General features: G+C 35.6%; 1 protein-coding gene across 1 annotated transcript in view; it reads left to right on the forward strand.

Moving 5' to 3' along the window:
- Nucleotides 1–1,791: 1,791 nt before the first annotated feature.
- The window catches only part of LOC131031276 (kinesin-like protein KIN-14C), a 30,456-nt gene continuing 16,179 nt past the window's right edge, over nucleotides 1,792–16,068 (forward strand). The window contains exons 1-9 of the mRNA XM_057962352.2: nucleotides 1,792–2,249; nucleotides 3,155–3,412; nucleotides 3,524–3,668; nucleotides 4,182–4,291; nucleotides 4,446–4,565; nucleotides 4,699–4,902; nucleotides 5,162–5,371; nucleotides 5,545–5,619; nucleotides 5,803–5,949. Coding sequence (XP_057818335.1) covers nucleotides 2,193–2,249; nucleotides 3,155–3,412; nucleotides 3,524–3,668; nucleotides 4,182–4,291; nucleotides 4,446–4,565; nucleotides 4,699–4,902; nucleotides 5,162–5,371; nucleotides 5,545–5,619; nucleotides 5,803–5,949 — 1,326 coding nt within the window. The 5' untranslated portion in view covers nucleotides 1,792–2,192. The remainder of the gene's footprint in view (nucleotides 2,250–3,154; nucleotides 3,413–3,523; nucleotides 3,669–4,181; nucleotides 4,292–4,445; nucleotides 4,566–4,698; nucleotides 4,903–5,161; nucleotides 5,372–5,544; nucleotides 5,620–5,802; nucleotides 5,950–16,068) is intronic.

Genomic DNA, 16,068 nt, shown 5'->3' on the forward strand with positions numbered 1-16,068 from the left:
TGCATAGAGGAGGAAAATTTGAATTTCAAATTTCAAATTATGATTAAACAATGCAAAATTTTGTAAAAATGTTTGATTAACCAATTAATTAAGCAGATTGATTTGTGATTTTGAAAGATTAATGCATCTAAATCATAACATAGCATATCATAAAGATAAGATCTAAAAATAATTTTGAAAACTTACGCGACTCACAAGTTCAATTTTAGAATAAAAAAATTAGGGCTTGTGAATTTAACCACTCAATTTATGTAATTCAATTGAAAATTAGATTTGCAAGTACAAATTTTAAATTTTAAATTGTACAAATAATTAGATTTAAAATAATTAATCTAATTCAGGCAACCCACAATTGCATTTTTAGAATAAAAAATTAGGTTTTTTTGTGAATTTAACCTCTAAATTTGTGCAATTCAATTTAAAAATAATCTTGTAAATGTAAATTTAAATTTGAAAACATATAAACAAGTAGACCCAAGAACTTAAATCAGAAATCAAGGTGTGAGATGTCGAGGTTCATCAAAATGTGATAGGTGAAATTTAGGGTTTCACCCATTAATGTTAGATTTGTAATCAGAATTAGTGTTTTGCGTCGATATCTTCCATAATAAAATTGTTATATTCTGTTTGAAACTTATATAAATACTTTCTTCAAAGTGTAATAATCTCTATTTCCCAATGTAGCACTTTCTTTGAATAATATAATCAAGGATTATAGTATTCTCCATGCATATTTGCTGCACCAAGTTATTTTCATTGTTTGCTTTTGGTTCAAGGAGTAGTATAATTGCTCTCATGAAAATAATGGGGACATTATTGCCAAAAATAAATCATTAAGTAGGATTAAATTGCAAGCTTTCTGTAGGTCTCATTATTACAAAATAATAGTGTTCCATTTAACCATATTACAATATGTTTAAATGTTGTGGTATGTCATTGTGATTTCGTAACTAATAATAGGCATCGATCTATTTACATGTATTCCATCAATCTCAAAATCACTTTTAATATGATAAATCTTAAGCCATCTATAACTCCTTTGTAATTATTTGCTAGCTTCATACTAAAGTCTTAAAGATTTTAAGGAATGAACTAGTCATGTATGCAATTGTACAAATCCTTGTTGATTTGTATGAAGTTCAATATGTGTTACACACTGTGTTATAAATTTGTCATTTATTTGCATTCATTGTCATAAAGGGAAACCCACCTAGGACTTGAAAAGCTTGAAGTGTAGATGAGAACAATTGTGAGATATGCCTCCTATTTGTTGGTCAATTTCTCGGTGTCTTTGAATACAAGGTTTGACTAATCTTTAAAATTCATTGAGGTATAGGTTGGAGAACCAACAAACCTAGTTTAAAAATTTAGATCCATATGCATAAAAGTGACTCAGGGAAATTCCACACTCACAAATTTGAACTAAAATGGTGAATGATAGACATGAGTTCAATCTCTTGAAACATATGAAAATAAGAAAGCTAAAACAAGATTATCTACCCACTTCCATACAAAACTACACCAACTTATATACTAATCAATACAAAAAGAACAACCTAAACATCACAATCCAAAACATAAAAATAATTAAATAAAAATATATACATTTTACTATTTAAAATATTATGCATATAAAAATATATAAACTAAATGTATCCCCAAACTTAAACTAAACATAATATTGTTTTTTCTACCTTTTATTATCAACTAAATATATGTAAAACTACAATCCTTCAGTTTATTTAACATTTTGCCTAAAACAAGGATCCCTTTTCATTTTTAAAGTCTTCCTAAAATTTTGTCTGCATTTTACGCAGACACATCCATAAATACGGCCATACGACCATCAAATTCAGTTCTGATGGAAGGCTAGGCTCCCCATGCCGCGCTTTTGTTTTTCAAAATACATGTCCGGCAGCAGAGGGAGAGAGGCTGAGTTTTCTCAAGGATCCTGTGGGAAACGAAGAGAATCGTATTTGATAGAAATAAAGAAGACTACAGTAGAAGGGTTATTGGAGGCGAAGGGAAAAATACTCAGAATTTACGACACACAGGACTGCAACAGGGGTTTGTGCAGGTATGTGTAAAAATTTAAACGCACGCAGACAAATCAGATATACAAGCTACCTTTGAAGACAGAAGGAAAAAAACCCCTTGCGAAAGAATTAGGGTTCTCGGGAGAGTTTCAGTCAATGATGAAATCAGGCGTTTACAGCACGCGGAGCCGTACCGAATCTTGCCGGGAATCTGTAAGTAGCATTTTTTATATTGTCCCTGAGGTTGATTTTCTCGAAAAATATGTAAATCTTAGAACGGAGATTATTGCTTTTTTGATAAAAAAAGATTAAATAAAATTAATGGGGAGAATTCAGATTACCAGAGTGGGCTCTGCGGGTGTTGGCAAGAAATGGTTGTGGAGTAACGTAAAATTAAACTTGCCCAGATAAAAATAAATCACATTTCACAGGAAGTGCTCTTGCAGCACTCGCGTTGCGTGCCGTTTAAAAAGTACAATGCAGGGTTCCATGGAGGGGGTTAATGCTCAGATTTTGTATCCATAAGATGTGATAAATTTAGAGACTGCAAAATACGGAATCTGTTCTAGAAAACTTGGATTAACTTCTCTTTATGAAGGGGATTTTCAGTGGTTACCGTAGAGAGACTTAAAGTTTGCAGCACTCTTTCAAGAGGTTATTGTCCAAGTGGTGGCAAGAGTTTCTTTTCAATTCGGTTAACTTCACACTAAGATATTTACTGATAAGTTGGGATGGAAACACGTAAAAATCTTTAGCTAATCTGTTCTGAAAATTTGCAGTACCCACTTATGTGTTTTGATTCCAAGTGCAGCCTATATTTGTTTGACATTTTCACTTAATTACTCAACAAATTACTTTATGATAAGTGCATATGGAAATTTCTTAAAAGTTGTGGTTGAGCTGAAAACCTCGTCTTTTTGCGAAGATTGTTAAAGGCTCCCCTACAATGGGATGCTAGATTGCATGTATAATGCAAATCTAAATAGATGTAGTCATGATTTTAAAGTCGTTGTAATTAAAAGAAAAGAATAACAATAATTTAACTTTTTTTTGGTCAACTAGTTTAGAACAATTAAGTTCCGATGGGATTATCATTTGTCTCCTTATTTGTTTTCTAGAAGGAGAATATGACTTTGGGTCCGCCAGAGAAGAAAAGAAAGTTGATTCAAAGAGATGACATGAGACAAATGTCAGCACTTAACAGCAATGGCCGTGAGGCATTATCTCTCCTCTCAACAAAGCAGACGGTAGAGGAATCAGTTCAAACTGTAAGTGTAAATGGGCCAGAGGAAGGAGAAGAGAGTACAATGACTACAAGTGAAGTAGAGGCACTACTGAACATGAAGATGCAAGGAAAAGCAAAGCATGATTCAAAGGTATTCCTGTCTCAACGTGCAAATGCTTTTGAATTAGTTTGGCTTTCAGAACATTGTTCTCTACTAATGGTTAATCCAGTGGAATAACTACAAGAGTTTGGTGCTAAACAGGGTAGAATGGAACAGATGATGGAGTACATTAAGAAGCTCCGAGCTTGTGTTCGGCAATTTCAACAGAAGGAGGCTGTATATATTCTTCAGAAAGAGCAACTAATGTACCAGATGGATGAACACAGAAGACAACAAGAAGCAAATGGTATGTACTATTTTTACCTTTTTCTTTTAATACGGAATTAACTTCTTAGGTTGGAAGCAAAAAAATGCAACTTTGTGGGTCAATTTGTTTCTAATATTTGTAAAACTATTGATTGTAACCTTATCGACCAGCCATATGCAATATATTTAAGTGAAAGGTATGGAATTAAAGGGCACTCAGCATGGAAATCGCCAATGACAATTATCTAGAGTGCATTATATTCTTTGCCTAAATAATTTGAGTGATAGGATTTGTGTTCTTGTATCAGTTATTGATGACACTTCATTTTAGATATTTGCACTTGTAGTGCTCCAGGTAGTGAGCATGAAAATAGCTGTTGCCAACCGTGTAGAGTATGTCACTTTTTTTGGTTAAGTGAGGAGGAAAACATGCTTTGTGTTCCTTTGTGAACTATTGATGGCCGAATACATTTAGATATTTACAATGCCCCAAGTGTACCATTTCAGTAGTTTGCTGGTATTAACATCTTAATGCCTTCTTTTCATTGTACAGAGTCTGCTCTGAAGCTTGAGAAGGAAAAGTTCCAGGATGAAGTAACAGTGCTAAAGCAAAGGTGCATCTCTCTAGAAGGAGAGGTTGTAGCAAGCAATGCACAAAGCAAGGTTGTTTACTTTGTTAGAGTTGATATAGCTGACTTATAAATTAATTTCATTCTGGCTATATAATTTCTTGTCACGTGCTTTCTGTCCAAAGTAGGTTAGATGGAATTTGTCTTCAATCTAAGCACATGCTAAGCCCAAGCATTCTTCTTTTCAGGAACTTCTTATGGCTCATGACAAGGATTTGGAGGCGCTACAAATTGCTGAGGAAGAACGAACAAAGCTTTCTAATGAGATTGACAAACTTAAAAATGAAATTTCAGTTTTGACTGACCAAGTGGGGATTTTTTTTATGTTGTTTTCTTTTTACTGTGCTCTTGATTATACTTATAACAAGAAATTCCGACTATTGCCAATTTAATTTATCCTTCTGACTCTCATCCTGACTTGTTGTTGGTTCTTATTTCCAGATAAAGTCGTTAAATGATATCAACAAACGGTTGACTGAGTATAACACAAGTCTACAGGTGTATAATAGCAAGTTGCAAACTGATGCTACCACTGCCACAGAAGACAATTTGAAGACAAAGCAGGAAAAAGCTGCTATTATAGAAACCCTCAGTTCTGTGCGGGGTACTGTTGCTGCTCTGCAGACCCAGCTAGATGGTTGTAAGGCAAGTGCATTGCTTTTTAATTGTTTATTCAAATTGTGATATTATATAGCTCTCTCATTCACTCTCTATAAATATGCATACATGCATATGTATCCCGTGTGTATAGACATATATGAATTTCCTTGCTAATTTTACACAATAAACATGTCAATTAAAAGTTAAATGACTGCTCTAGAATAGCCATTGCTGTTGCTCTCCTATTATGTTATTATATATATGTGAATGGTAAATTTGTATTTAAATTTTGTTATTCAAGCAGGAAACAATTGTTGAAATGTCAAAACAAAAAAATACATTAAATGAAGAACTAGAGAGGGTTCGCGGAGAACTACAGCATGTGATAGAAGAAAGGGACCAATGCTTTGGCCGAATCCAATCCCTTAATGAGGAAAATGCAAGGTTCAAAGAATTTACAGGAAAGTCAGATTATGAACTTCGGATGCTTACTACCAAGGCCACTGCCCTAGAGGTAATTACCAAAATTTCGAACTTTTAAAATTTTTTTTTGAGCTGTGGTACTGGATGATCTTGATAGAATTAGTTTTTTACAATTTAAAGTTGTAAATGGTTTTTTTCCCTCCATAATTGCTTTGAGGTGATTGGATTCTGAAAGCTATGGTTGATTTGGATTAATGTTTATAGGAAAGCTACATGTCTCAAGCAGAATTAATAAAAGGTCTCCGGCAACAACTCGACGTGGCAAATCAGAAATTGAAGGTTTTGTATTGATTTGCTATTTCAAAGAGAAATCAGTTAATGTTGATGTTATACCTTTTTGTACTTTAAAGAATTATGTGATGTTCAATCATTCCATAATTTCTTCTGCCTTTGTACATAATGTCTATTTATTCAGATATTTATGTTATTCTTCAATCTTAGTTTTGTTATCCTATATTGCAGTTGGCAGATGATTCTCTTGCACTACAGAAGCAAGAAGGGGCTGGTTATCTGTCAAAACTTCAAGATTTGCAGGCAAGGCTTGTAGAAGCAGAGCATCAGCTGCGGGAAGGCGAAGTCCTTCGTCGCAAACTTCATAATACTATTCAGGTAGTTAGAAATCCTAATATTGTAAATGGATATGAATATTTGACTGTTCTAGAATCAAGATGCGAGTTTAATGAACCTTAATTTTCCTAAATTTATTTTTTATTTTTTAACGAGAGTTGTGGATTTGAAGTTAATGAGGAAGAGCTAACAAACTTAGAATAGTTTCCAGTTTGCAAATAATATTGCTTGACTTGAAAAATGTAATATCAGCTTTTGGGAAGGTTTTGAATGCTGGTTCCCTTTTTGCCTCTATACTGAAATGTATTTTTTTATATTATTATATGGCTTTGTATAAATGATATCAGTTACTGATTGTTTTATATCATTGTTTAATTTATATAATATATTCACTGTAACTGTTATCTCCTTTGGTAAGTTATTGCTAATTTCAACACTTTGCTCCATAGCTTCAAAATGCTTCTCTAGGTTTTGCCAAATAAATTCTTTCAGAACATCTTCTAGGAATCCTCAACATGTTTTCCAAGGGAACTGTTAGGCAATACTTAAAATTATAACAAGCTTTTGTGTTAATGCATGATAGCCTCGGTAAGATAAATGATTGAATGAGAGATAAATGAAGTCTCTCATTCAAACATTTATTATCGTGAGGGGGCACGATCAAGTGATGTCTTGATTGGCCATGTCCAAAAGACATGGCCGGTCAAGGCATCGCTTGATCGTACCCAGCCCACTACATATACCAAATGAAATGTGTGAGAATGGACATTGAAATAAAAATGCTCCTCCTCTCTTGCAACATAAAAGAAGACAATCGGATTTATACAACAATTCAGTGATAGATAATACATAGAAGAAGATAAATTTTAATTCTGATCCACAAAATTAACATGGTGTCAGAGCCAGGTTTCCTTCTATAAAGCCTAACCGCCTGAAGGAAGATCCGATTAAGATCAGATTGATATCTCCTTGAAAGTCTCGAATATGACCACATTGCAAGAACTTGTCCTCTTAAACTTAAACTACAAGCATCCCTTGCTGAAGTCAGAAATTCAGACGTAAGTTCATAAAAATATGTTCTCTAGAAGAAACTCAAGATACCTTGTGATTGAGAGGGAGCTTACTAATCAAGATTGAGCACTTCTGAGGTAAAAATTGTAAATATTGATTATTATTATTAATACTAATAATTATTTTATGGGCCTTGTGTAAATCATAAGGAAGTGACGACTTCCAAATGATTTCCACTTGTATTTTTGAGGTTATTGGAAGGTGACGATCTTACAATAACTCAAGATTGTGGATAGAATCGCCAACTTAGGCAATCCACGTAAAAGCTTGTGGATAGAATCGCCGACAGAGGCAATCCATGTAAGAGCTCATGGATAGAATCGCCGACTGAGGCAATCCACGTAAGAGCTTGTGGATAGAATCACCAACTGAGGCAATCCACCTAAGTGCTTGTGGATAGAATCACCGACTGAGGCAATCCACACAAGAGCTCATGGATAGAATTGTCGACTGAGGCAATCCACGTAAGAGCTCATGGATAGAATCGCCGACTGAGGCAATCCACGTGAGAGCTCATGGATAGAATCGCCAACTGAGGCAATCCACACAAGAGCTTGTGGATAGAATCACCGACTGAGGCAATCCACACAAGAGCTTATGGATAGAATCGCCGACAGAGGCAATCCACTCAAGAGTTTGTGAATAGAATCGCCGACAAAGGCAATTCACATCTTGAAACTATGGTCCTAAGATAAGCATCATACGATTTATGAATATTGCTCCCAATACCTTTTACATTTATCTTACCTAGCTAAGAGGGAGTGTTAATGCATGATAGCCTCGGTAAGATAAATGATTTAATGAGAGATAAATGAAGTCTCTCATTCAAACATTTATTATCGTGAGGGGGCACGATCAAGTGATGTCTTGATTGGCCATGTCCAAAAGACATGGCCGGTCAAGGCATCGCTTGACCGTACCCAGCCCACTACGTATACCAAATGAAATGTGTGAGAATGGACATTGAAATAAATATGCTCCTCCTCTCTTGCAACATAAAAGAAGACAATCAGATTTATACAACAATTCAGTGATAGATAATACATAGAAGAAGATAAATTTTAATTCTGATCCACAAAATTAACATTTTGCCTCATTTATTGGGCGGAAGGTAATATGAAGTGAGTTGTGAATAGGGAGGATAGTCTTCATACTCTGCTGACCAGCTATAAATAGTGTACTTGAAGCTTTTTGAAACACCTCTAAATTATGTTAGGATTTGACACTAACAATGTATTGGCCACATTTGTAATATACTTAATCATAAAAAGATGAAACTCTGAAAGGAAACATGAAGAAGCACACACACAGATGGAGAACACCATGGTTATTGTGAAGATGGTCTAGTAGGGAAAACTCTCTAGTAAGAGTGAGCAAGATGCTCCTCATGTTACTATGATCTAGTCTAGTACATTGTAGCAAGTAGATCAAACATCTACACAATCCAATGATGTGTTTACTTTCCTTGGAAACTTTACAATGGTGTCTTTTACCTGCAAACCCTACCTACACTGTTAAAACTTGCAAATTTGAGCTCACAAAAGGAATACAAGAATCAGGGAACTTTGCACATGTTGTACAATTTGTATTATAGACTTCCTATGTTTTTAATTGCTCTCAAACATGCTTCCCAATGCTCATAAGCTTAAATGAATGACAAAACCTTTTAAATTCGACTAATTGTATTGACCGTGATGCATTCATTGCTTTTATCAGAAAGGCATTTGTGCATTTGTCATGTTTTCATTTTTATCGTGCTGTTTTTTTTTTTTTTTGTAGCATGGATTCCTTTGCCACTTGTGGAAGTTAGTGAAAACAAAAAAATTGAAAATCATTTAGTTTTTGAACTTGCACATTTTTCCTCCATCTTTCTGAATATTAGAGCCTAGTTTCACAAGCCTAAAAAATTGCAAAATTGGTTATGTTGTCCCCTTTTCTACACTTGCCCTATTTGGCCATCATAAATAATTGGTTTGGGAAACATCTAATGGACCCTTCCCATTTGTTAATTTTTGTTTAAGGATGTTCGTTAGTCTTGTATCTTGATCCTAAAAATCCTTAGTATACTTGTTTGTGGGGTGTTTTTGTGGTCATTGTCTTGTTCATGGCCTTTCCTTGTGTAACTTTTAGTCTTTTTGGGTTGTTTGGCCTATCTAGAATTAGTCTCTGGATCTAAGTTCCTCTTCACATGGCTTTGTCCTCCTTTTCATGGTTCCTTGTTGGGCCATGGCCCGGGGGCCTTTGCATGGATTTGTAACTTTGGGACCAATTCCTTGGTTGCCAAGTTTGATTGCTCTCATAGCCTTTGCGCACCTTCTCCCTTTTTACTCCCCTTTCCTCATTGGATGCGGACCTTCAAATGAAACAATGAGCTTGAAAACCAAGGTGCATGTTCTGTTAATGTTATTGTAGCTATGGTCGGATTCCTTCAAGCCAACATAGATAACATAAAGGTTGAGATAATATAATTATATTATAATTAGTGTGATAATATAATTATATTATTATAATATTGTGATAATATAATTATTGATATTAGAATAATTATATTGATGATACAATTATTGTGATTGATTATATAATTATTACATTATTATTGTGAGATAATAAAAGTATATTATGATTGTTGTGAGATGATGTAATTATAATATTATGTAATAATATAATTATTAAATTAATGGGGTCACATGTGAAGATGGCGACCCTTGGTGAAAATACACCTCTCACATATATAATGAGATGTGCAATCTCATTCAAGATGAAACATATAGTGCTCGGGGGAGACAATTGTGAATTGTCTATGGCTGGGAGGGCAAATCGTTGCCCGTGGTTAAACGAGCACAAAAAAACAACATGGTATCAGAGCAGCTCAGTCTTAGGGATCTTTCTGGTGCTATTTATTCTTGGAGCAGAATATTATTGTTTCAACTATAATTTGCATACTCTACTCTTGATTAGATTAATGTTTTGAACGGAAGTCACAGTACTAGATATTATATTTGCGAGAATCTGCATAATACTTGCCATGAGAAATAATTATTGAAGCCAATCTCATAAATTGTCATGTATTTTCGACTCTATTGAACGAACGCAGAATGGAATTGTTACAAGAGGTGTGAGCCCGAGGGCAACGGGTGCAAACACTTCGAAGGAAAGAGGCCACATCATCGCTGGTTGACGAATATAATATACCAATAAGCATATTGCAGATCTCACGTTTTCCTTAAGTGTGATAATTTGAAGATATATCGTGGTTTCCAAAGGAAATACCAAGCATGAATAATCGTTGACAGATTATACCTTATAATATTGCAAATATAATAAGGAGCGGCTTCACAGTTTGAGCGATTCTTTTTCCAACAGATATGTGTCGGAGGTTCTGACTTGACATCAAATAACAATATTATGATCATTCATTCAGTGCACGCCACATGACCATGTTGGACGGCTATGTTCGGGCACTTAGAGTAAATCTTCGCAGTCCTGGAGCATTTTAGGTGTTTCAAGCAAGTTTGGATGGAGAGCATTTCATTATGAGACTGAGAATGGATGTTTTATTTCGCAGTCCATCATGGAGTTAACTAGCATTTGGAGGAAAACATTCATATTACAGATACAAGAATTGTGTATACAATTCGTCGAGGAAATAGTAATTGTATAAGATCATGTTGATGGGAAAGATCATTAAACATGTATTTCAATTCACTGATCCATATTGAGAACACGAGGAGGAGGATATCGTGTCCTTAGAGGAATAAACAGAGAACCATAACGAGCAACCATTATTGGAGGATGGTTATTATTTGAGACCCGAAACTTGTTATATCTTATACAAATTTATATTATCATGACGAGCTTCTCTCAAAATCGATCAGGTGAAAGTAGTCTATATGTCAATATACAACAAACCAGGGATATGAAAGAACAATATATTACTATGTCGCCATAACTTAACTGAGTTGTCATTGATTCATGTATTGAAGACGAATATGATCGAGGCCAATTGTGGTCACACAAACTTCCTGGTGATGGCTAAACATTGACAAAGTATTCATTTGAATTAGATTTCAGTATCTCTATTACAAAGCGGGAATCAATAGGCGGTTGTCTTCCACTCCAAATATCCAGATATCTTATTTCCTATGCTTGGTGACTTCCACACAAGGTTGTCGTAGATATATTGTGTCTCACGTGATGATTTCTTCATTGCATTGAGGAGTATGGTTAGAAGATTGGACGAGGGCCACATTTAGTGTATATGGCGATATTTCCAGATTGGTGTTGATGCATTTTGGAAGAATGTTGTGTAGTATGGTGTATAACCAATTATGTGATTGAACATTGCAATTGATTTAAGCTGACCTGGTTATAACCATATGTCTAGTTGTGAGCAACTGAGACCAATCTACAACTATTCACCCAATAGAGAGAATATTTAAGGAATTTAGAGGTGTGATGGGAAGGGAGTGTGTGTCGTAGTCTAAAGAATATATCTTTGATAAGTCCATTATGCTGTGTAGATGTAAAGCATAACGGAGGTTCTCAAGAAATCTCTCGACAACCCAGTATGAGGGGGTTAACAACCTACTTCACTACAAGGTGAAGGTTGCACAACCATAAGACAATAATCAGCCACAACACCAAGAATTATAGCAGCAATATAAAGAAGTTATTAGCCACTCCTATTCAAATGAGACAATCAACAATCAAAACCTTTGCCAGATTGAAGGTAACATGCCAAAATTGATATCCTAATCTATCCAATTGAAGGCAAAATTCTAAGAAATTGTTACAAGGGATTGGTGCAAATACAACCATCTACTCACAATTCCAGAAACTTTTCATAGTGTGATTCTATGCTCATTGATGATGAGGCAGCTGTAAATACCTACCCTTATATTTAGGTGATGATAGCATCTAGGATTATAAAGCAGAGTTGAGACAAGAGGGCTCTCCCAGTGAGAGGGAGCGTACTGCGAGGGGTTTTTGTTCTAATCTCGGGATGATCATACTGGTGTCTGGTCTAGGACAAGATCTTATGACAATAGGTCCAAGGTGGTCTTGGATCTAGCACTTTTAGCCGTATGTGGATCATGCCAGATGATGAGAAGTCTCTTGAAGCCAGATATCTTCTATGATTGGACCAAGTGAGCAGGGTATGCTTCCGTGACAGAGGGAGCAGCTAGAGGATTTGCTTCAGTTGATTGCTGAGGATCTTGGATCAGAGGGAGTAGATCATGTCGAGATGGTTTCTCTAGCAATCAGAGGACTACGATTCATGGGATGGAGTCTCATGTATGTAGGCTGGAAGGCCTCTATGTGGACACCTAGGCCGTGATATTCCTGGATAGATGGATACTTGGTGAGCTTTGGATTCACCAAGAGTGATGAAGACTCCAACCTTGTATTTCATGATAGGTCAAAGCACGAGGAGATCAAATATCACTATATTAGAGATATGGTGCAAAGAAATGCTATTCAGTTGAGATACATTAGTATTGATGAGTAGGCGACATATATTCTCACCAAGCCTCTCTCCAGAATAAAGTTTGTATACTTTCAAGATAAGCTTGGTATGGTGGAGAATGAAGCCCTAGCTGAGATTGAGTCTCAGCATCATTGATATATATTTATATTTTATACTGTTGCATTCTTCTCTTTGAGAGAGAAGTTTAAAGAGTAAGCTCCTGCTAATGCATTTCTCTTTAAGAGAGATTTAAGGTGAAAATCTTTATTTCCACCCTCTGGGATGAGCCATGGTGGATCCACCCTTTGATATGGTTCATGGTGGATGTCGTGTGTGACGCCATGGCAACATCATGTGAGAGAGTCCGTGGTGATTTTCTTGTACTTGTGTGTTTACCCTTTGGATGAGCCATGGTGAATATCATTGTGAGGTGACGATCTCACAATGATGAGCACTTGTGCATCTTACCATCATTGTGAGGTGACGATCTCACAATAATGGTTGATATCTCGTGAGGTGATATCTATGGATAAGCCATGATGGTGGATATCACGCGAATTGATATCTATGGATAAGCCATAATGGTGGATATTATGTGAGGAGATATCTATATATAAGCCATAATAGTGGATACCATGTGAGGTGATATCTATGGATAAGCCATGATGGTTGATATCACAGAGAGGTGATATCTTTCCTTTCCACATATGGATGTAGCCATTGTGGTCAATCATCACAATAAGCTGATGCAACTTGTAAACATTAAGAAGGATTCCTCCCTAGCTAAGAGGGAGTGTTGATGTTTATAGCTACAGTCGAATCCTTGGTTGGGCTGACCTAATGAAGAAGTGCTTCATTAAATATAAATATCGAGAAGGATTCCTCCCTAGCTAAGAGGGAGTGTTAATGTTATTGTAGCTATGGTCAGATTCCTTCAGGCCGACATAGATAACATAAAGGTTGAGATAATATAATTATATTATAATTAGTGTGATAATATAATTATATTATTATAATATTGTGATAATATAATTATTGATATTATAATAATTATATTGATGATACAATTATTGTGATTGATAATATAATAATTATACTAATAATATAATTATTATATTATTATTGTGAGATAATAAAAGTATATTATTATTGTTGTGAGATGACATAATTATTATATTATGTAATAATATAATTATTAAATTAATGGGGTCATATGTGAAGAGTGGTGACCCTTGGTGAAAAGACACCTCTCACATATATAATGAGATGTGCAATCTCATTCAAGATGAAACATATAGTGCTCGGGGGAGACAATTGTGAATTGTCTATGGCTGGGAGGGCAAATCAGTGCTCGTGGTTAAACGAGCACAAGAAAACAACATATTCCACTTTGCATCTTAGTCCTTGCAACTTCCTTTGCTCTGACTTGTTTACAACTTCCAACCTAGGTTCTTTCTTGGCCCTTGTCCTCGACTCTTCCCCCTATGTACTTAGTCCCTCTTTGAATTCAATTCCCTAACCATCCTCTAAACTTATCGTTCCCCATCATTTCCTCTTCTATTCTTGATCTCTCATGAGGTTTGATACTCGATCATCCCCATTCCTTCCTCCTTGGACTTGATTCTCAATCTCCTATGTTACCTTTAAACCTCAAACTTGTGGGGGAACCTTGCACCCTTGATCCACTTCTCTACTTCCCATTCCCTTCGGTGGCTTGATCCTCGTGGGCCCTTCTCTCACCAACTTCCTAAGTACATGGTGTCTCCCAAGACTCGATCCTTGGCCTTCCCCTTTTTTTGATCCTTGGCATCAAGTTCTTCCCCACCCTTGACACTTGATTCTCCTTGTTGGTCCCATGTCTTAATTTTCTCTCGCTTCTCTACTTCTACTAGCCAAATCCCTTTGTTTCTTCTTGTTGGATTTGCAAATTTCCTAAGCACTACTTAACTTGTTTACAAGAAATGCCCTGTTTTGATCCAAAACCCCTCGACAAATTGTTTTGCCTATTCCCACAACTTGTCCATCACATCATTAAGTCAAATTTGAATTTGCAAACACTAGTTTGACCATTCTCACACAAAAAACCTCTATTCAAATTTGGAGGGTGTGATTTCTCATGTAGATTTGATGGCAAACGATATAGGTGACCCTATCTCCAATAATAAGGGTTGCAGGAGTTCCTCTCGTCCAAATCCACTTGTGTGGATCTTTGCTATTCATTTTGAAAGTTCCACAGACTCAAACAAACCCTACACATGACATTTGTGGATTTCATGCCTTCTTGGAACCTCTGCAAGCTGTTGGGTGCTAAATATTGAAGGGTTATAAATTGGCTTCATTCTATATGCAAATGGTTGGTTGTTGAGCCATTTTTCTAGTCTAGAAATGCTTGTAGCTGATTTTATGGTATCATACTATCAAGCACTTAAAGTTTGAGTTGCAAATGAGGTAATACATTTTGTGGAATGTAGGAAGGGTCTTCAAGGCACATCTTCACATATTGGTATGTCTCCATGGTAGTTTGTAATGATTCAAGGGAATGTGCAGTTGCAACTATGCATTATCTCTCACTATATTTGCTTGTGTGATTGTAAAAGGACTTAGATGAAGGGTGATAGCTTCTAATATGTTACAAATGCTTTGTAAAGGTCTTTCCTTTGTTGCACAGTGTTTATTGTAGTTTTGAGATGGATTATTAAGTATGTCCATCACATATGATGTAATCTTTGATTGTCATGTAAACGAAATCTAGTTTTGTCGATAATTTACTTGATTGTATCTATTTCCTCTTTGTTGTTCATGACTCTTGCCCAATGGATTAGACACCAGTCCACATTAGTAAAGGATCAAACATTCATCATTTAAAAAATCTCCATCCATGTTAGAAGTAGGAGTAGATTAGATATACATGTTATTCAGGATTCAATATTATGAACCAGGGAACAATTTCAAGCAAGCCTAAATCATGTCATGTGTTTTTGCACCTTGCCATTGTGTAAATAATGTCAAATAAAATCATCTAAAAGGATTAAATTACTGCTGTAATCTATAGTTGCATGTGCAAGGTGTGTTATTAGCTACATAAGAGATTTTTATGCAATAGTCTTTGACCTAGTGACAATTATAGGGGTCAAGTGTGGATTGGATATAGCTGCCATTTTTGCAATAAGTTATATTTTAAGTGGTTTAAGACCTTGTTTAATGTTATCTCTAGGAATACCTTTCTAAGTCTAAGCTGAGCTCAAAGTGCAAGAGAGAACACGCACTCTTGTCAATTGGCCTTTAACTCTCCTCAATTGGTTGATGAGCTCCTTTATGCCTTGTTGATGATGTCCCTTAGCCTTGAAGGTGAAACTGATTTCTAGGATTGTGGAGTAGCAGTTTTGGAACCAAACACCTAGGATGCTCTAAATCATCCCAAGTGTACTTGTGACCTATATACAAGCTTCATATCCTTTGAAATTGACAAAAATCCATGTCTATGTGAACGTCAGTCTTGATTCATCTCTCTTCAATTGATGTTGTGTACAATTGATCAGTTGGCTGTGAACTTGACTTGCTTTCATGGATCATACCTCCCCAATTGGGAAGGTTTTGGTCCCAAAAGTTTAGGGACTTGTTGG

Source organism: Cryptomeria japonica, chromosome 8, assembly GCF_030272615.1.
Source record: "Cryptomeria japonica chromosome 8, Sugi_1.0, whole genome shotgun sequence".
NCBI classification, from domain to species: Eukaryota; Viridiplantae; Streptophyta; class Pinopsida; order Cupressales; family Cupressaceae; genus Cryptomeria; species Cryptomeria japonica.